The sequence below is a fragment of the Jatropha curcas genome, chromosome 11 (genome assembly GCF_041381405.1).
Source record: "Jatropha curcas cultivar XTBG-Jc1 chromosome 11, XTBG_Jcur_1.0, whole genome shotgun sequence".
NCBI classification, from domain to species: Eukaryota; Viridiplantae; Streptophyta; class Magnoliopsida; order Malpighiales; family Euphorbiaceae; genus Jatropha; species Jatropha curcas.
This window is the reverse complement of record NC_143161.1, coordinates 6,036,761-6,058,506: the sequence shown is the minus strand read 5'-3', so window position 1 is coordinate 6,058,506 and position 21,746 is coordinate 6,036,761. Positions and strand designations below refer to the sequence as shown.

At 32.4% G+C, this 21,746-nt stretch overlaps 3 protein-coding genes and 1 pseudogene across 4 annotated transcripts; all 4 read left to right on the top strand.

Annotated features, from left to right (window-relative positions):
• The first annotated feature begins 2,283 nt into the window (after positions 1-2,283).
• Positions 2,284-5,983, top strand: TOM20-3 (translocase of outer membrane 20 kDa subunit 3). Its single transcript, XM_089716737.1, has 6 exons — positions 2,284-2,523; positions 2,736-2,814; positions 3,054-3,223; positions 3,329-3,376; positions 5,278-5,376; positions 5,569-5,983. The coding sequence occupies exons 1-6, from the start codon at positions 2,428-2,430 to the stop codon at positions 5,701-5,703; spliced, it is 627 nt and encodes a 208-aa protein (XP_089572863.1). The 5' UTR covers positions 2,284-2,427; the 3' UTR covers positions 5,704-5,983.
• Positions 5,984-6,685: 702 nt separating this feature from the next.
• On the top strand, positions 6,686-11,705 carry LOC149492426 (DHBP synthase RibB-like alpha/beta domain-containing protein). The gene is made up of 9 exons (XM_089716667.1): positions 6,686-6,975; positions 7,743-7,858; positions 8,673-8,726; positions 8,837-8,861; positions 9,042-9,164; positions 9,591-9,757; positions 9,958-10,027; positions 10,656-10,754; positions 11,073-11,705. Exons 1-9 carry the CDS (start codon positions 6,784-6,786, stop codon positions 11,148-11,150), a joined length of 924 nt encoding a protein of 307 aa, XP_089572793.1. The 5' UTR covers positions 6,686-6,783; the 3' UTR covers positions 11,151-11,705.
• Positions 11,706-13,752: 2,047 nt separating this feature from the next.
• LOC149492425 (uncharacterized) lies at positions 13,753-18,790 on the top strand. Of its 2 annotated transcripts, none has more exons than XM_089716729.1 (13): positions 13,753-14,384; positions 14,551-14,692; positions 14,858-14,994; positions 15,135-15,336; positions 15,419-15,657; positions 15,756-15,867; positions 15,944-16,088; positions 16,214-16,359; positions 16,460-16,632; positions 16,716-17,063; positions 17,147-17,202; positions 17,273-17,475; positions 17,560-18,790. In XM_089716729.1, the coding sequence occupies exons 1-13, from the start codon at positions 14,175-14,177 to the stop codon at positions 18,666-18,668; spliced, it is 3,222 nt and encodes a 1,073-aa protein (XP_089572855.1). In that variant the 5' UTR covers positions 13,753-14,174; the 3' UTR covers positions 18,669-18,790. The 2 variants fall into 2 exon arrangements, with proteins under 2 accessions (XP_089572855.1, XP_089572856.1); XM_089716730.1 differs by having other exon boundaries at positions 13,763-14,384; positions 14,535-14,692.
• Positions 18,791-19,137: 347 nt separating this feature from the next.
• Positions 19,138-21,005, top strand: LOC149492424 (uncharacterized; annotated as a pseudogene).
• Positions 21,006-21,746: the final 741 nt, after the last annotated feature.

The following is a 21,746-nucleotide window of genomic DNA, read 5'->3' as shown; positions in this document are numbered from 1 at the left end:
CTCTTAAAACATTTATGTCTTCAACAATCAAGCGATGTAGTTTCTGTAATTCTAGTAGTAGCTGTTAGGTTGAGGAGTATTGCAGGAGAAAAGACAACCACTCAATACTGGCTATACCTCTCTCAAGCTTTGTATTCCTTTTTAATTTCCAGACTCATCTTGTCACCCCCCTTCAAGTTGACTTAGCCTGTCTCGATCTCTCCAAAACAGGAGAGAGATATCATCCATGGCAGTTGAAGCCAGAGGGTTTTGTTTGGTAGCAGAGAATTAGATTTGATGATTGGTAGTGGTTTTGATTTTAGAGATCGGAGTATGGAAGAGATGAGGAACATAAGGAGGGCAACTTGGGAAGTTACTTATATAGTTATATTCTTCCTACTTATTTTTTCTTTGTTTTTATTTTTTAACGGTGAATTTGAGTTAAAATGGACGGAATGCCATATTTATAAGACGGAATGACAAGTTGAGGACTTCAAAGCTATCTGTTAATATTAGAAGGACGTAAGTATTAATTTGACTATAATTTAAAGAGGTAAAAGTATTTTACTCTATTTGCAAACCAGAAAGTCTCAACGTCGTAAACTCAGGCGATCCTTCACAGGTGAATTAGCCGCGCGTAAAAGAATCATCACCATCCCACTTTTGCTTTAGATAAATGCCTAAGGATGAACAACTAGTTAAACTTCCTTTATGGCATATTGGGTAAAACTAATTGATTTTGGAAGCAGTTAATTATTTTAATAGCCTTTAACTATTGAATAGCATTTGGAATATATTCGGTATGAGTGGCATTTAGAGTTTGTTTGGCAAAGTTAGTTATTTTGACAACCGTTGATTATTTTAATACTAGTATTTAGGTGTTGAGCAGCATCTAAAGTATATTCAGCATCTAAAGTATATTCGGCAGAACTAATTGTTTTGATAGTTGTTAGCTATTAGGTATTTGATTAGCTTTTCATAACGCTACATGTTACATATCTTAATATTTAAAACTAATGCAAACGCTATATTATCGAACGCCTGTAAAAAATAATATTTTTCTTAAAAAGTATTGTCGTTATTTTACTTAAAAAACATTGTCGAACGCAGTCTTAACTGTTTGAGTATTTTTTCATTCCGCTAAAAGTTAAACATTACATGGGATGACCTCTTAAAATGTTATTTTAACATTTAAAAATTAGTTTAAAAACGATCAATGAAAGTACTAAAAACTACTTAAAAAGTAATTGTTACACAGTCTTAAAGTGAAAATTTAATAAGGTGATTGTCGGTTGACAATTTACTCATATTTAATGGTTAGATTATAAATATGTATTTAATATAAATTTTAATCAGAAATTAATAATTAATAAAATTTTAATTAGCTGCCGATTTCATAATTAGTAACTAATTTATATTTATATACATTTAAATTCATTAATAATAAGATTTTTTTCAAATTTATTCTTTTATCATTTTATTTATTTATATAATATATAAAAAGTAGAGCAATTTGCATTACATGAAGTCAAGTGTAAACCTCTAAAATTATCATGCGTGTGGAGGAACAATAGGGACCAACAAGTTTCATTAATAGTTAAAAATTAAAAAATAAAAAATAAGAAGAGTAGGGACCAATAATTAAATTTTGACCAAGAATTAATTATGATAAATGTTTTTTACAAATTCAATCAAATTAGATCTTTACGTTTTGTACAGTAGGGACGAACGGTAATATATACTTGCGGCTTTTGAATTTTTTTTTATATTTTAACATTTCTCACTCAATTATATTTTAACGTTTTATCTCTCCCAATTAAACCAATGGCAATATATATTCAATTTCTTATTTAATGACACAAAAATAAATAAAAAACACTTTATTTTTATTGGTAATAAAAAAAAATATTTGTTGATTTGCTTGGTTTACGGAGTAATCTTATATACTAGAAGCTAAGTTATACCTACACGGTACATGAGATACGGAAAGGTACGGATACGATAATTTTTCATTTTATTATATAATTTAATTTTATTATTTTTAAATTATGTTATAAAATATTATCTATTTTTTATTATTCCTCCGCCTATCGCGCGGCTTCTAACACAAGTAATTATTAAAAATGATGAATTTCTATTTAAGTTATGTTGAAAATAAAAAATAAATATATTTCCCTTATATAATAATATATAAAAATATTTTTAATATTCATTTTATGTGATTATCATCAAAATTTATTAGACACCAATATTTAATGTTATCCGTTCTATGCAACCGCTGTGAAGCAAAACCAAACAGGTAATTAGGTCTTTAGCTTATTGGGCCGTCCTGGAGTGGAGGGTGTAGCCTATATACAGTGACAAGCTTATACAAGGCAGTTCACAAGACTGTAAAAGAACTCTCTCTCTTGCAGAGAGATTTATCAAAAACCCTAGAAATCAAAGATCATGGACATGCAAAACGACTTTGATAGAATACTGTTCTTTGAGCATGCTCGTAAAACCGCCGAGGTTACCTACGCCAAGGACCCTCTCGATGCTGAGGTTCGTCTCTTTATAATTGTGACAGATTGCTATCATTGGATCTATTTTGTTCCTTTTAGGCTTTTATATTGGTATCCTATAGTTTGTTTAAGTACCATAAATGGGGTTTGGGACTTTTAACGTGGTTTTGCGTTTTCTTGCAATTAATTACTGATTTGTTGGATGATTTGAAATTAAATTTTTTTTTCTTTTAATATTGATTTCAATTACAGAATTTAACGAGATGGGGAGGAGCTCTGCTGGAGTTGGCTCAATTTCAGAATGTTCCGGATTCGAAGAAGATGATACTAGGTGGGTTGCTTAATGAATTATCTTTACAGCATAAAATTGCGTATGAACTGAAGAATTGTAAATGAGATTGGTGCCTAAAAATTTCTGCCAACGTATTTTTGTAGACTTCTCTAGAGTTCCGAAATGTTTATTTTAAGTAATTTCTTTTATATGTAGCTTTGAAAGAATTGTTATTTTCTCTGCTGAATAGTCATAGTGTGTTAAATTTGTCATGTTGGGCTATTTGATTGATTATACAGATGGCATATCTAAGTTGGAGGAGGCATTGTTGGTTCATCCAAAGAAACATGATACTCTTTGGTGCCTAGGAAATGCTTTTACTTCTTTTGCATTTTTAACCCCTGATCAAGATGAGGCCAAGGAGTCTTTTGACAAAGCAGCTGTCTACTTACAACAAGCTGTTGATGAGGTATTTTCCTGGTGAAATGTTAAATGTAATTGTATGGTGTTGATTAATTCTGTATATTTTCTTTGATTGTAGATGCATGATGAAAATAGTTTTGCTTTCTTGTAGGATCCAGAGAATGAAATTTATCGCAAGTCTTTGGAAGTGGCTTCTAAGGTATTTGCTCGTATCCTTTTGTTGTCACATTTGTTTTGGTAAAAAAGGAATAAAAATGAGAACCACAGTGTTTGGTTATTTGAGTTACATGCTTACCTATTTTACTGTGGCTATGAATACTTTAAAGTATACTAGGTTAGAATTTACTTAATCTGAAAATATATATGTAGGCAGCTTGGTTTGGTTCTTTTGAGGGTGAAATGAGGAACATAAGAACTGGTTAATTGCCGGGAATGTTATGGTTAATTGGTTATATTAATCCTGCAGGCTGCAGAATAAGAACTTTGACTGTTGGATATATATTGTCCATATACAAAATTAATGCTCTTGGGTTCATTAGGTTATTTTTATCCCATTTTATATACAAATAAAGTTCATCTTAGCAATATAAAAATAGTTTCAAATTGTATTCCTTTTAAATTTTTTATTTCGACCATCAACACTTATCTGTAAATTTTTGTCAACCAATTCATATAAAATTATGATTTTTATGAGAAATAATTTTAGATTTAATTTCTTAAATTTCTAGCATTTAATTTTTAACTTGAATTTTAAAGTATTTTCTTCCAATGCTATTAAAAATAGACAAAAAAAAAAAAAAGTGTTCAATAATTTAGTATGTCAATGTTTTTTCTTTGTTTTTAATAAATGGCTATTTATAGAGTGTGATTATTGATATGTTGTATATTTAGCTAAATATCCATTAAATTATGAATTTTGAGTCATTTTGCTATTTTATATAGTGCTATTTGCAACCGGTGTTATCAGATTCTTACGATTCACAATTCAAATCATACGATTCGATTCAATTTTCATGCTAAACGGTTTGAATCTTATAGGTGAATCGGAATTGAGCCTGAATTGTAAATCTTACAATTCGAGTCAATTCTCATGTCCAAATATTCACTTACCCAACAAAACAAGTGGAAAAAGTTAATTTAGAGAAAGAAGAGCAAGAAAATATAGTTACGTTAGAAGATGAAGATGATGAAGGGCTTGAGTTTGGAAATGCTAATGAATGAATAAGGATTTGGATAGGAAATTTAATGGCTTGAGTTTTACTTTGTTTTTATTTTAAAATTTTAACTTCATAGTTTGATAGTTTTGAACTTGATAACTATACAAGTCATTATGTTCTCTTTCATTTTGTGTTTAATACATGATTTAGAATTGAAATTTATATAAACACTTTATCTATAATTAAATTTTTAGTATCTTTTGATAAAATTAAGAGAAATATATGTATGTATATATGTGTGTGTGTGTGTGTGTATAATTTTGGAAAGTTATAGTGAATCTTATGATTCGATTCTGAAAATAAAAATTTCAATTCTCTATTTGATTCTCGATTCGACAACTATGTTTGCAACTGTTACACTTCGTATGACACCCTGAAATGGCTACGCTACGATGACCTTTTACAACCCTTCTTTTTTATGGAATGTCATCTTTTGGATTATCTTGTAATTTCAAAACCAAAGAGATGCTTCTATCTTTCATGACACCCTGAAATAGCTAAAATGCTATGACCTTTTACAACTCTTGTTCTTTCTTCAAGCTCTTATAATTTAAAACATCTTCTGGTCCATTAATTGATAGCTGATTGTTGCTGGGCATGTTGAGAAATAAATATGAAGGCCTATTGGCCCTAACCATTTTCGTTTGGTGGTTTAACTGATTCAGACTTGATCATGTTCTAGTAGATCTACCATAACTAGGGAATTAATGAGCAGTAATTTCTTGAAAAATGTGAGTTTTAGCTGATGACTGATTAGGCCTTGTATGATGGTGTTCAATGCAATGTATTAGAATTTTTCAGGTTTTGTTTTAGCTGTCGTATTTTTTAGACTATGATTTGGGCACCTGACTGGTAAACTAAATCATTTCATATCTATCTATAGGCTCCAGAATTACATGCGGAGATTCATAAGCACGGTTTAGCTCAACAGACGATGGGGGCTGCACCTGCTTCTGGGCCTTCTACTTCATCAAGTGCTAAGGTAACGATGTTATATTTTAGTCTATTTGCCATCTCTGGCTTTTATCATATTGAATTGTTTATGCGCCTACTGTCATGATTTGATGTCCATCTTGCTATCCTCATCGTGGGTTATGCTCAGTTTCCTTACCAGCAGATGCATCTAAATTGAAGTTTTGATTGCTTCATTTGCCTGCTTCTGTCTCTCCTTCAGGGTTCAAAAAAGAAGAAAGACGATGATCTCAAGTATGACATATTTGGATGGGTAATTCTAGCTGTTGGTATTGTTGCTTGGGTTGGATTTGCAAAATCCCAGATGCCTCCTCCCCCTCCAACTCCTCCAAGATAAGCAAAGAAATGGTTTGTTTCTCGGAAATGTTCATCGGAGTTTTGGGTGGTCTTTGCAGAGAACATTGAGAAACACGAGATCTTTCATCGGTGGTTGATTTTTGACCTTGGTGATCTTTTCTGAGTGTAAACTGATAAATAAGCGTTAGGGTTATGAAATATTATTCTTGCCTAGTGACAGTTTTATGAAATTTTTTTCCCCTCAACTTATTGCATACTATGTATTTGCTATTGGTTTCAATTTCCTATACTCTAGCAGTGGCTAAAGAAAGTTCGTATAACCACAGAGTTGATCAGCTTCCTCAGTTGATTGTTTATAATGTCTGAGAAGGTGAAAATCAATTTGTAGGGTATATAAAAACTCTCACCTCAAATCACTTTAATTTAGAGTGAAAATAAGGAGAAATTAACTAAAATTATTAAATTATCCTCTATTTACCTTTTACCATGCTTACATAATTATTCAGTCTCTTAACATTTAATGATAATTTAATTTCACTTCTCTTGTTTAATATTTCTGTTTTATTTTGATTGCTTATTATTCATTTTCTGGATATTTAGAAAAGGATATTACAAAATGTTCGTAAGGTTTCTAAATTTAGACTTAAACGGGGGCTTTTACTAATATCTTCAATGAGTTAAAGGATAAAAAATGGTAAAATAGTTTTTATTGACTAAATTCTTAATATAATGTTTTGTTGACTGCCCAAACAAAACGGGACAGCAGACAATAGCTTTTATTGACTAAAATTTTAATATGTATATTTTGTCGAAATATGCAAATAAAATAAGACAAAATAGCTTTTATTAATTAAATTTTTAATATGTGTATTTTGTTCAACCATATAAATGCATTTTTTTTTTCCTTTTCACAATTGCCATTGATGAATTTTTATTTTTTAATTATTATATTAAACCATTTTTTAATGTTATTAAGAAAAAAGGAAATTTATTGGGGAAAAAAAAAAATCGAACAGTAGTTCGAGAGACTTTCATATTGATTCTTGATAGTTCATGAAGCATTAGCCATTAGGCATATAAATCCTTTTATCTCCTTCTTCTCTTCAATAAATGGAATTCCATGGAAAAATTGGCAGAAACGAAATTGTCACTCTGCTTCTTACCCTCCTTAGCGGTGCCTCCGCGTCGTGTCGCCCCGTTTCCCAGCCGTGTCTCCTTTGACTCCTCCAAGCCCCCTTGCCTCCGTGTTTTAGCAATGGCCGCTAAAAGAAGTCCCAAGCGTCTCAAGTATTCAGCTCCTCGTTTTACTAAGGTCGTTTTTCCATTCACTTCTAAATATAATCCCAGTTTTTCACTTTTCGCGCCTTCTAAAGTACATCATTTGGTTTTTGCAAAGCATAAAAAATGAAGGATTAGTTTACGCTTCAAAAGGAATTGAAGATAACAGTATTTGAGTATATTAAACCAATTGTTTATTATTCTGTCATTTTAAGGACCGGTTTTTTCTTTTATTTTTTCTTTTTTATTTTTTTAATTTGGTAACTGATCGCTTGTAATTTCAGTATTTCACTGGGAAAGTGGGAGAAAATATATGAGAAAATATGGAATTCATATTGTGATATCTGATGTCTTTGAGCTCAGTTGGTATTGAACATGAGTGATGCTAATGGTTAAATTAGGAACAGTTGAGTGCCATTATGAGGTCTCAAACATTATTAGCTTTTATCTAAATGATAGACCAATTGACCTTTTTTCCACGAGTGCAGTGTGAAATTTCTGAGCATATGATGCTAATCCTTATAATTCCTCTGGATGCTAATCTTGAAACTCCATTAAACATATGGTTTGGTGTCTCGATGTTCCTTAGGTTTGAACTGATGGCAAAGTCATTTTTTGGAATAAGTTTATGGCTTCTATGCTATCACTATATATGCGTTTCTCTTTACGGCTTGTTTTCTAAAAGATTAGTATATAACAACTAATGTTTGTAAGATTTATGAATCTCTTCCATTCTAAATGCTTTGACGGCCTCAAGAAGATGCATTTATTTTCTACTTATAGTAGATATGATAATTTCAGGAGGATGGCTTGCTTTATGTAGAAGCTGATCCATCTGGAGCAGATGGTTGGAAGTTAGATCCAGTCATTGAACTTTTGAAGGAGGGAGCTGTTGGAGTGATTCCTACAGATACTCTGTACAACACTTTCTTCTATCCTTATATTTCTTTCTTGTAAAAATTAAAATAGCTTTTGCTTTTAAAGTATGGTTTCTTGACTGTTTCAAAAAAAAAAAAAAAAAGTATGGTTTCTTGATGGTCAGGAAGATATACTTCTGTGCCTGTAAATTTGATATAAGTTTTCTGGAATTGAGAATATTCTGGACAAATGTGCATATTAGAAGTCTTGCTGTTCAGTTCTATTGAAGTGATACGTGGACTTTTCACGCCCCTTTTTTTCTTTTCTTTGATCTCATATTTTTTTTGGGGGACTATACTAGAATGTGAACACTTCGAATGCTACGCATATGCATTTTAGAATTTATTTCTTTTGTTTTTCTCATCAACAGAAGCATATATATGCTTATTTATTCAGACATTTAGTTAGTCAGGATAGTTAAAGACAGAGAGAAAAAGCAATTATTAAAGATCATTGGTTCCTCCAATATGTTTATTTTACATTTGTTTGGAAATTTTTATTCTCTGGCTTATGAGATGCAGGAGAGGGGTGTAATTTGGGTAAGATGGATGTTGTTGGCAGATGCTACATCTGAAATTTTCCATAAAGGATGAATTTAAAAAAGTAAATTCTGAATTAATGAAAAGATTGAGAATTTTAGTTATTTTCTTTACACGTCTCCTTTATGCGATCAAACTATGGTTATAGATAACTCTTGTTCATCCTAACTTGTGCTTGTCTTGGTTCAATGTTGAGTGCAATAAATTGAATCATGCTAATTATGTTAGAATATCCCATCTTGATTGTGCTTGATTTTTCTTCTTTTGTGGTTAGGTATGCCATAGTGTGTCACTTGAAAAGCCATGCAGCCATTGAACGTCTTCGTAGGTACATTATATATTTTTTTGTTTTAGAACTGTATTAGCTTAATGCTTAGAAATTTTATGTGTCAAGGTTAATCTCCAGTTGACATATAGCTTATATGCTTACTTTTGCAGAATAAAAAATATAGAACCATCCAAGGCAAGGAATATTACTTCTTTTCGAGCACCATCATAATTGCTTTGGTAGAAGCTTTGGTGTGACATTGAAGAAACCACTCTTTGATGCATTCTACATATGGATCGTCTCGCTCTCTTGTATTATTATCTACTGTGCATTTATTGTGCTTGCTTTTTTATATCAATATTGTCATTTATGCAGCATCTTAGCATCTTATGCCACTCTTTGAGAGACGTAGACATATATACAACTGGGTTCCCTCGTGGTGATGGCCAAGGACATGCAAATATATTTCGAGCTGTCAAGCATTGCTTTCCTGGACCTGTAAGCATGTCGTTTGATCTTTTTTACTGCTTATAGGAAAAAATCTAATATACCCATTTGAGGCATCCTAGTGCACACCAAGAATATGACGGAACTTTAGTTGGGACTCACTACCCAATGGTTTTCGCTTCGCAGGTGTTGAACCACAAATGATAATTTTGTTTTCCTTGTAGCTTTATTATATTTTGTATCTTGATGAATAGACAATAGGACAACTTTCCCTGGAAATATCTCAACTTAATGAATTTAATGGCCATCTTGAGAATATTCTGCATAATTCAGTTTTTCAGTTTAACCAGCCTTTTCGGTTCTGCATTTCTTTTCCTGGCATTTAAAGAACTTATTCTTTGTATTCGATATTCATATGAACAGTAGGTTCCTCATGCTGAATGCTTGCTGAGGCATAACTTTGCTTCTCTGTGGCAGTATACTTTCATCTTACCTGCAAGCAAAGAATTACCTAAACAGTGTGTGAGGTATGGGACTACAACTGCCAAATATGCTTCAAGGAAAAATATTGGTGTACGAATTCCTGATGATGCCATATGTCAAGCAATCCTAGAAAAGATGGATGCACCACTTATATCCACAAGGTTTGTTTGATTTTATATGTTCATTATTTTTTTTTTCCTTTTGGATATTTTGGGTGATGTAACAATTCACTGAGGAACATGCGAACATGCACAGTTGTGCATACACATGTCTTATAACTTTATGATTGCTTATGTGGATGCTCTAAAGAGAGACCTTCTGTTAATGTGATTTTATACTGAATTTGTGTTTGTTGTGTCAGTGTTAAGTGGCCCAAGGATAATGAGTGGATGGTAGATCCTGTTGTAATTGCTGACATATATGGACCAGAGGTAAAATTAGCTTGTGTTTGCTTGATTTGCACTTTTTGAACAACTTTGTAAATTATGATTCTCAGCTATTTTGGCTGTCATTGGTAGAGTTTTAATTAGCATTTGTTTGAAGATGCCAAATAGTGGCTTATTTGCACATGTTTTTAGGTGTCTGTTGTCAATCTATAAGATGTTTTCTGGACAGGATCTCATGCAGCTTTATTACTTATACGGTGGCCCTTGGCGTTTTTATTGTGCTGTTTTGCCTGTCGAAATAGTTTGCTCACAAGGAAAGTATATGACAGAGGAACTGAGAGAAAAAAATAAATAAGTAGGAACTATTGAAATGCTGTGTTTTTCTGGGTATGTCTAACTTGTTTAATAGTGGCTGTTCAGTTCTGAAGGATGTGTGGTCTTTCAAACCAATACACCATGAAACGCTCTTTCATTGTCAAAGAAGCTTATCATATAATTATGCTACAAGAATATTTTATTTACTCTATAATATTCACTTTTGGATTGGGTCTTAGAATGCTCAAATTATAATTAAGTTCTAGCCTTGACCCTTGTTCTGGGGTTAGATAATACTATTATTATGGGTCAATCCTTCTCTTGTCCTAATAGTTGGGCCATGTTTTTACAAGCACAGGGACTTGATTTTGTTGTTGATGGTGGTGTGAGAGTGGCCGATCCTTCCACTGTGGTTGACATGACAAGAGTTCCTCCAAAAATCATACGGCAAGGGAAGGTAACTGAATTTCTCCCTGAAGTGTTTTTTTTCTCATTACTCATTTTTTAATTATTCATCAGATCACTTCCTATGAACTTGCATTTCTATCATCCTTTTGGGTTATCTTATTAAAATTGGAGAGCAATACAAATAAAAATTTAGAAGGTACATACAAGAAGGAATTGCAGATTTTTATCATAACATGCATGGATTCCCCTTTAAAGTTCTTGAGAAGTTTTTTTAGTCACACAGGTTTAAGACGAATGTGATATGAGTGCGGTAGGTCCTGAATTAGTTTGACTTATAATATTGCTTGATGCAATGTTCACTGTTCAGGGACCTAAATTACACTGGATGGTAGCAGAAGACAATAACGAATCTGCATCTGAAGACCTCATCCCTTCAGCCACTTAGAGGCAAAACTTGTACAGAACCACGTTCAAACAGTTTCAGTGTTGGATACCTTACCTTCTTATGCTAAATTGTCAGTTTTTGATTGGCGATTTAGCACCTCCCAAAGAACTTAGTTTAAGCATCCATATTTTCTGTAAATTGCTCCTGAAGAAACGGTGAGAACTAAAAATTGCTCATCTTGTTCTAGTTATTTGTCCTGCTGATCTCATATTTTCCATAGAGATGATTAACTCATCAAATGGAAATTTGTCATTTTGAGGTTGAAAAATTAAATGGGGAGCATTTATCTTAGGAGGACCACATGTTTCTCTTACCATAAATTTTGAGACTTTATGGTTTCTGGCTGCCAGTCTCAAATGTCAACTGCTGGCATTGCTCGAGGCATATTATTGCTTTGTGTATAAAGTATACACAACGTTTCCCTTGTACATCTCAATGCAAGCATTAAAGGTATAGTGTTTTCGATGCTTTACTCTGTATATCGTTAGAGAATGTATTGAACTTGAACTTGAATTTGCTTCGTTTGGAATTTAATTTTAGAACTAATGTTTGAAATATTGGAGTTTTGAATTGATTTTGTTCTACTAAGGAATGTTAAAATAAAATTGGAATAGATTCAAAGGAGTGAATTATTAAGAATAGTATAAGATATATTTAAAATTATATAAAATTGAAAACATTTGATTTAGGATTGCGAGTATTTTAATAAAAATATTATTATATTTTAATTCAGTTTAAGCTTAGTTCAAGTAGAGTTGAATTCAAATATTTAGCGACTTGAATTTTAACAGCTTCAAATGGTTCGACTTGCTTTTAATTAATTTTTTTTTTTATATAAATCTTTTTTGGGCCAACTTGAGTCTGGCATAAATTAATTTTGGGGGAAAATGAAAAGACGATATTGACCATATTACTGTACAAAAAATGAGAAAAGAATGAAAATGCATAAAATTATAAGTTAAATCGAGTTTGGATTTGTCAGGCTCAAAATTGTGCTATTTAGAAGTATCCTATTTTCCTCCACATTATATATGTTTGGCATCGGCAATTTAAAATCTTATGTTTTATTACCTTCATTCCAGCTCATCATTTCCTTCTTTTATTTGTCTTAAATTTTAGTTCTATTTTATTTTTCTAAAGAGAATAATCTTTATAGTTTCATATTCTATCATAATTTAATATGTACATTTTTATTAACAAATTATTAATTTAATTTTAAAATAAATAAAGTAATTACTATTATCAATCAAGATATGATATTTAATGTAATTAAGTTAAAATTACAATTTAACCGTATTAACTATATTTCTTATTTGGCTATATACATAAATTTATATCTGAATTTCAAAAATTAACACAACGACACTCCTAACTTTACGGGTAACCAGTTATGTACCTCATTTTATGGGTAACCAATTATGCACCTCAAGTAATTTTTTTTAGATCATTGCACCTTTTCGCGCTGGTAAAAGTGCTTGAATTTTACTTAGCTGAAACAAGCGTTAATGGAATAGAAATGAACCAACGTGTAAATATCTGGTCCAGCGTGGCTTCAATGAAAACAATTTCCTCCCATTTTGCAACTAATTTCCCTCTTTTATTAGATTGCCTGATTGTGATTTCATTCTTAAAAAATCTTTATGCGATTTTACCCTTCTTTCTCTTTGTTTTTTTTTAATAATCTTAAACCTAAATAACTCAAAGAAAATTGAACAAAGATATAAAATTTAACAAACCCTAAATTTCCTGCATCCATAAAATTGTTTGCTCAGGTTCGCATCTGTCTAAGATACCTTCAACGTTGCTACTTTACCATAATAGTAATTAAGAATAACATAGTCAGTTGGTATGTCCATTCTTCTTTAAATAGCGTATAATATCTTCTGTGATCAAGTGGAAGAGAAAGTTAGAAGATAGAGACAACTAATTCCTCATCCCCCGATTTATTGAAAGAGATAAAGAGAAAGAGGGGTGAAATTGCATAAAAGTTTTTGTAAGAATAAAACCCTAATCAGGGAATCTAATTTAAGAGGAAAATTAGTTGCAAAATGAGAGGGAGATAGTTTTCCTTGAAACTATGCTAAACCAGATATTCACACGTGGGTTCATTTCTACTCTATTAATGCTCGTTTCGGTTAAGTGAACTTCACACGCTTCTGCCAGCATAAAAATGTGCAATATTGGTGAAAAAAAATTACTTAGAGGTGCATAACTGATTACTCGTAAAGTTGGGGATGCCGTTAGGTTAATTTTTTAAAATTCAGACATAAATTTATGTAATTGGCTTTTATTTTATTAGTGGGACCAGAAAATAAAAAGGAAATATAAAATGACTGTTGAAAGTTTTTCTTTATTTATAGATATTTTAAATTTAATGTGAATTAACTGCTTTTAATCAGATTAAGAATAAGTATTAGACTATTCCAGCTTGTGATACCACTTAATTTTTTTTTTTTTTTAAATCACGCGAAGAAAGTAGAGGAAAAAAATAGTAACATTTGAAAACAGTCAACCATCTAAGTCTATATCTTCCTGTTTTCACTGACACCATTAAAGCTTAAACCAGCAGTTGCTTAATCTGGACTTCCACCATCTTAATTACATCATCTTCATGCTTTTCTGTACCGCCTTTAGATCATCACCAGTGGATAATTATACTAAGAGAGTAAAATAACCGTTTCTTTTTCTTCGCTTTTTAAGTGAATAGGGAGGCAAAAACTCATAATGAGCAGAAGATAAAGTGTAGGTTTGAGCTGACTATGGTAGTTGATGAAGAATGTGAACAAATTTAAATAAGCAGTTATTACACTGACAACAATACTTGTGGTAGTTGCCCTAAAATTTTTCCTTTAGTTCCTCAAAATTCATAAGGAAACATTAGTTACCCAGGCTACTTCTGGTTTCAACTACTGCTCTTATTTCTCTCCGCAAACAAAAAGCTTATCTTTTTTGTTTTTTTTCTTCTCTTCAATTTCTTGCTCAAGGGTTAAATGTGAAGTACAAGCATATATCGCAGCTCCTGAAATGGGTTTGCTGTCATTTTTTAAACTAGTCTTTTGTATTGCAACGATATCAATAGGTGTATTAGACTCAGCTGAGTCAACTGTTATCATCCATTTTCATGGAACTCCTCCAAAACACTCAAGGTTCTCTACTGCTGTTTTTCGATACTCGGTACAAAGGCCAGATGGTTCAAATGCTTGTAAGAACAGTAGATGCTTCATTTCCTGTGAGGTGAGACTCTTTTCTTATTAATCATGGTAGTAAATATCTAGCAATATGGGTTAATGTTGATATGTAAAAGTATAAAAGTGCTATATCAGCTTTTCTTTTAGGCAATGGATGGCTTGAATTCATTTCCTAACTGGGATTTTGATTTGAAAGTTTCAAATTTGAACAGCTTGATGGCCATAAATTGAGATCATGTCCAGCTGATACTATAGTGTTGAAGAACTTAACAGTGAACCACGAGCACAGTTTTCTTCTCAATGTCACAACTCATGATGGAGAGAGAAACTCATCTTCTTATTCATGGTTCATTGGTTAGTAACTTGATTACTTCTTACTTTGTTTAATTATTCACAGTACCAATTCTAAATCTTTATTCACTTTCAAGAGCATGGATCAAAGTGTTAATCAAAAACTTCCTTCATGGGCTAAATTTTTTTTCTTTTCTTTTATTTTGTATTTTCATAATTGCATTTCAGATACAGTTCCACCAACTGCAGTATTATTTAGTGAACAGAATTACACAAATGCTGCAAAAGTGACCATTGATGTTACATTTAGTGAAGCTTGCACTCAAATGGGTGGCTTCAAATGTTTTAACTCATCAAATTGTGATGTAAGTGGTTTCTTAGTACAAATTAACTTACTAATCGTATGTGACATTAATTTCCCCTGCTTTTTGTTCTGTTTTTTCCATTTAAGTTCAAAGTATACAAATAATTAGGTTAACTTGAGACATAGTTCTTTTTCTTTTAGGTCATATTAGATGGTCCTGCTTATGTTCAAGCTTCTTCGCTACGGATCATCAAACCTAACATAAAATATAGACTTGACATAATTCTTCTATTGAAGAGTGTATACGGGCGAGTGGTTGTTAGAATGGCGGATAACTCCTGTATAGACAAAGCTGGAAACATTTTCACAAGAACAAATGGTTCTGTTATAATTATTCACTTTGGTGAGTGTACAGTTTATTACTTTTACTTGTACAAATATATTGAATCAGTTGTTATATGCACCTGATTGAACTGTGGTCTTAGATAGAAGACCGGTGCTGGTGGATTTATGGATGCCAATTCCATCATATGTGATGGAGATCAATGGGTACCCAAGAACTGTTTTGGCAACTAACAAAATGGACGACCTGAAAATTTTCTTGGATTTCAGCGTTCCCATAATGAATTCAACAGTAGAACTTCTCAATGCATTGCGTGTCAATTCCGGTAGTATCTTACCCGTTCTTGGTGGAAATCATGGGAATCGTAAATTTGTTTTTCGAGTAGGCAACCTCTTCCAACTTGAATGATATTAGCATCATAAACATTTTCACTGAATCTTGAATTTTCATTTTAGTGATGATAGATTTCAAATTTGCAGCTCAATAATGTGGCGAGGACTGAAATAATCACAGTTGAACTAGAGACCAGATTAGTAATGGGCAGGACAAGCGTTACTGTCTCACCTGTTGCAGCACTTACAGTACTCTACGGTCAGTTATTTTACATTTTGTGATCTGCAGATATACTGCTTAATAGATTGTACTAATTGGTTTCTGCTCTTCTAAGACTCGACGAAGCCTACAGTAGGGCTAAGTACCAGCTCGCCAAATGTGACAAAGGTATCCAACCTGAACGTAATAGCTGAGTTTACAAAGCCAGTTTTTGGATTCGAGGCCTCCATGATAAAAGTGGAAGGAGGGAAACTTACAAGGCAGGTGCATAGTGGCTGTGAAAGCTGTTCTAATTACCATAGTTGACAAGTAGACACAAAATGATTTCTTAATGCATGATGATAGAAGATTTGCCAAAAAATACCTTAACTTTCGCTTCATCTAGGTTCCAGGAACTTTCAAGAGCTTTGTACTCGTTAACTGTCCTTGCAGTATCTCCAAACATGGTCCTCATCAGCATTCCTGCTGGGAAAGTAAATGACATTGCAGGAAATCAAAATTTGGCGTCTAACCAACTTCAAGTGAAACACTGTATGAACACACCAAAGATTCATGATTTTGAATTATTAATGTATCTATGCACTTGTATCATCATTAATTTCCTGCTTTTGATTCTCGACCGGACAAAAAGACTCTACTCCTGCAATATCAGTGGCACTACAATCATTTGTGACTGTGGGAGTATTAGCAACATCAATGGCAGCTGCTGCACTTTCTGTTTCGTCTGCGAATCTTGTCGCTATAGGCACTCTTGCTTCAGAGAGTACTAAAATAGTTGCTTCCAACCCATCGATGAATCTACATGTAAGTATGTATAGCCAATGTATATTTATGGAAATCATTGTGGTTCATTTTGAGTTATCTTGCAAATATTTCAATTATTGCAGGGAATGTTTGGACACCTTCAAGTGCTTGTCCTTTCAGATAGCCGTCCAATTGAATATTCAGAGACAACAAAAGGCCTAATGTGGCTAATACCTCGTCAAAAGGTTCCGTGGAAAAAAGATGGCACTTCTACCTGGCCTAACCATGTTTATTTGGCTAAACAAAATCTGCACATACAAAATCTTGGATTTCCTAATCATAAAAGAGCGAACTCTCAGCTTGATCTAAATACAACTGATTCTTCCAAAGTGCCATTTCTTAATGGTCGGTTTGGTGACCACAATTTAAGCATGAAAGATTCTCCATATGGGCTTCCCCTTCACTCCAGAGAATATTTCACTTATTTTTTGGTTGGTATCTGTTATCTACCATCTACAGTCAATGTTATGATTTTTAAAAATTTCTGTTTTAGCTATATTCATCGCTCCTGCAGAGAGAAGAGCCATTGTCTGCCAGCAATTTTGTGAAGAGAATGGTGGATTCCAAAGGGTAGCATCAGAACTCTTCTAAATTTACATTATTAGAAATTTAATTTGTAATTCAATTGTTTCTACAACAGGTGGGAAGACATGGAAATGAACTTGTTCTGGCTTGGCATAGGAGGAGGCAGTTTATTTATAATTCATGTTGTGATATTACTTTTCCTGAAATGGAGAATAGGAAAAGTGGCTAATGGGATACTTTCAGTTCCGAGGTTTGAGCTTCTGTTACTAATTCTTGCATTACCGTGTATCTCTCAGTCATCAGCATTTGTGATGAGAGGTAAGAAATTGCATATATATGCTCTCTGTAAGCTAACTAATCGTTTCCAAGTGTTTAATGAGCTGAAAACCTTTAAATTTGCAGGCGGTACAATGTGGGGAATCGTCACCGGGGCTTTATTGCTCGTAATTCCAGCCGCGCTTATTTTATCAGTTAGTCTTTTTCTTGCAGTTGTTATCTTCCCTGGAAGTTCTGCTCAGTATAAGGAAATTAGGCAGGTGGATATAACAGATAAATGGTATACAAAGCTGCGGTTCCTCTTTGTTGCGAGGCCATCACCTGGCAAATGGTTTTTTAAGGATGGACTTTCTTCTTCTTCTTTTATTCAACACTTTGGAATTCTTTTTGAAGATCGAAAGGGTCCTCCTTTATACATATTTCCTGATCAAAATGACCCAAGAACTTCTAACTGGACGGAAAGTGGTCCGAGTGGGATAGGAAGTATGAGAGCTCTTAGCTCTGATGAAAGCAATGAAGAAATCAAAATACCCTTATTGAGGAGAATCTTGGGGTGTGCTAGATGTTCCTACATTGTTCTTGATCTTTCAAGAAGAGTCAGTTTGGGAATAATATCTGGAGCTACCTCTTCCCAAACATCAAGAGGAAGTATTTTCGCATTGGCAATAACAATTTTCCAGTTCATTTGCCTAATTGCTCTCAAACCATACATCAGAAGAGGAGTCCATTTGGTAGAAAGCATTTCTCTACTATGCGAAGCAGCAATTTTTAGTTTATCAATGGCTACAAAAAATTTAAACCCATTGGAGTCAACAACTCAAGGATACATAATGTTGGTTCTACTCTTCCTAACCTTCATTGCTCAAATCATAAATGAGTGGTATTCTCTAATAAAATGCATTTTAAGGCTCTGTTGCCCTAACAACTCTTTCAGAATGGGATTGAAGTTTGCTGCTAAAGGTCTTATCTTGCCTTTCCTTCCGACAAAGCACTGGCCGAAAACAGGCCTATCTTCGGTTCCTCCTCCAAGTCCAGAAACAGAACTTGGAAGAAGAGCTACTTCAGAAACATATGGTGCTATGACTGCAATGGTGGTTCCTGTGCTTAGTCCTGGTTCACCATTAGCTGTGGATGTTACTCAGAGAACAAGTTCCATAACTGCAGAGCCGAAAAATGAACTGAAGAAGCTAAGAGAGTTGGCTAAGGCAAGTTTCTCACGAGTTTCGAAAAGTTAAAAATTTAGAGAACCTGAAACCTCATATATAATCCATCCTCAAGCCTCCACTTCTAAAGCCAGACATTGATGTATAAATATTACTGATTAATTATAAAGTGAATGCAATTTCCTGTTAAAGAATGATATTAAAGGCAGGTATGAACAGATAAACTAAATATAACGATGGTTTTACTAGTATCTGTTAAAAACTACAATTAAATTAATATATTAAAACAAATTAAAAGTGAAATACCTTTACTCTGACTTATTATCTATTTAAGCTTCATATATTATAATTTTACATCAAGTAATCTCTTAGTTTTCTCATCTTATTATATTTTTACTAATTATTAAATAATAATACACAAACCTTTTCAAATTAGAGCTTATGAAATTAAGCTCTTTATGAGTATAAAGATTTAAACTCTAACATTTTACCAAAATTTTAATAAGTCACAAGAAAATTATTTAAAAATTTAAAAAATCGATTCAGTTAATTATTTTTATTTAAAAATTTCTAAAAACTCTTAATTAGAATTCTATGGAAAGTCAAAACTCTCGTAGATGGACTCATACTGTTCCTTACTATTCCTATTGTTGTACTGATCATTGAAATTTAATGATTCCCATCTTTCTTACGATTTACTTTCCTAGATATACACAATCTATATAGATATATCTACCGCCAACGGCTAGCATTCTCCTAATCGGCTTTCTTGATTCATTATTCCATGCATACTGTAATTTTGGGGAGGCTATTTTACTTAGCCGCAAATTGTTATTTAGTAGAAGAGGATTTCTTAATCCCGAAACGAACAGAAGAAGAAGAAGAAGAAGAAGAAGAAGAAGAAGAGGATTCATGGTAGACGAGAATCAAATCGATCTTGATGGAGGTGGGCGTTGGCTTCAACTTCCTGATGATGTCATGGCAATGATTATTGGACGCCTAGATATAATTGATCGTGCAAACATGAGCTGTGTTTGCAAGCTGTGGAAAAGCCTTATCGGGAAGGGGATTTCAGTTGCTTCCGTTCAACTGCCATGGATATTGCTTCCTCATGATTGGGGTTACAAACAGATAAGTTTCTATAATATGTATCGAGGCAAAATCCATACTTTTGACCTTCCCAAGTCAGTTCTTGAAGGGAGGTGCTGTGCTTCTTCTAAAGGCTGGGTTTTGATTGTCAAGGGCAGTGAGACCAAACCAAAACTTGTGCTTCTAAATCCAATTTCAGGAGAAATTGTTCATCTCCCTTCCATCACCACTATCCCATCTTATTATGACTTTCTGGAAGAGCTTCGCTATCCTTATGATTTCTCTGCATTCATCAATAAAATTGAGTTATCATCTGATGATGCATCCACTTTTATAATTTCAGCAAACATTTGCGAATCGTCTGTGGCAATTTGCAAACCCAATGACAATAAGTGGACTGCCTTAAACCAGCAAAGGACAATCGGGTTTGTGCTTATACTGATATTTTATTTTCCAAGAATACGCTCTATGTACTATGTACTGACCTTACAGGCATACTGGACCCAGACTCAATCAACAGTAGCGATTACATCAACAAGAAAACAGTTTTTAATATGGAATTAACAAACTGTACACTGACCATTAAACTTGTTCATGATTTTCCTCATCTTGTGAGCTTTGGAGGACAACTAGCGCAGCTTGTTCAAGAAGAAGAAGATTATTGCCTTCTCGAAAATGTCATGTTAAAGTCATATTTGGTGGAATCATCCCATGGTGAATTGTTGATACTTCACAAAATATTTGATGGTTTTCGTGACGAGTTGGATTCCGATAACGATGAAGAGGAAGATTCCGCCTTCTATTACTTTCGAACAAGAGAATTTAAAGTTTACAAGACGGATCAAAGTAATGGTAATGGTAGCTTGGATGACCAAGTTTTGTTTGTGGGAAATAGTGGTTCATCAATCTCCCTTCCAGCTACAGAATTAAATTCCTTTAGATTGAAAGGAAACTCTATTCACTTTTTGACTGACATGGATTACCAAGATTAAGTTTTTCTTCCGCAAGTTTGCCGTGAATCTGGTATTTTCTGCTTGGATGACGGCAGGATTATCAGGTGTTATCCCAGCGTAAAATGTTTTGAGCGAATCGGTTGGTTCATGCCCCATCTATAGTGCCAATTCTGTGTTCTTTACTTTGGCATCTTCTTCTTCTTCTTCTTCTTCTTCTTCCTTTCTCTGTCATAATACGAAACTATTAAATTGAAGACCAAGTCTTGTTTTGTTTTGTTTCAAGCAAAGTTTCGATTTGTTTTGTTTTCTCTGTCATTAACTCCAGCCAATATATCTGCATCAAAAAGAGTTGTGATGATTTTACGAACTGTCTGTCGTTTGTTTTTTTTATTTTAATTCATCAATCTTTTTTTTTTTTTTTATTGTGAATGGGACTCCATTACCACTAAGTCAAAGATTTAAAATAATAATAATAATTTAAATTATATATAAATATGGAAACATGGAAATAATGAGTTGAGTATTTTATTAATTAATTGGATATAATTGATTAATATTATTTTAAAATAAATATATATGGATAATTAAGTATTTCAAAATTTTAAGTTTTGTTTTTTTAAATTTATTTTTTAATATATATATATATATATATATATATATATATATATATATATATATATATATATATATATATATATATATATATATATATGATAACGGAAAATTTGAAATTTTATTTTTTAAAATATTTTTTATTATAATTTAAGATAATTTATTCAAGGGAGAGAGAAAAAAAAGTATATTCTCTATTAAATAATTTGATTGAATATATTTTTTAAAAAATTTTCAAATAAAATATACATAATTAAGATTTTCAAATTTTATTATTTTCTATAATTTATTTTTAAATAAAATGAATATATCAGCTGAATTTTAATTTAAAAATATATATAATATTTTATTGTTATATTTATATAACTATATATATTAAAGAATTGTACATATAGGATTATTAAGTGATATTGTAGAATTTTAGATAAATGACGATATAAATTGAATGTGTGTGTATGTACATATTGTTGTTTTATTAATTAACTGTTATATTTAA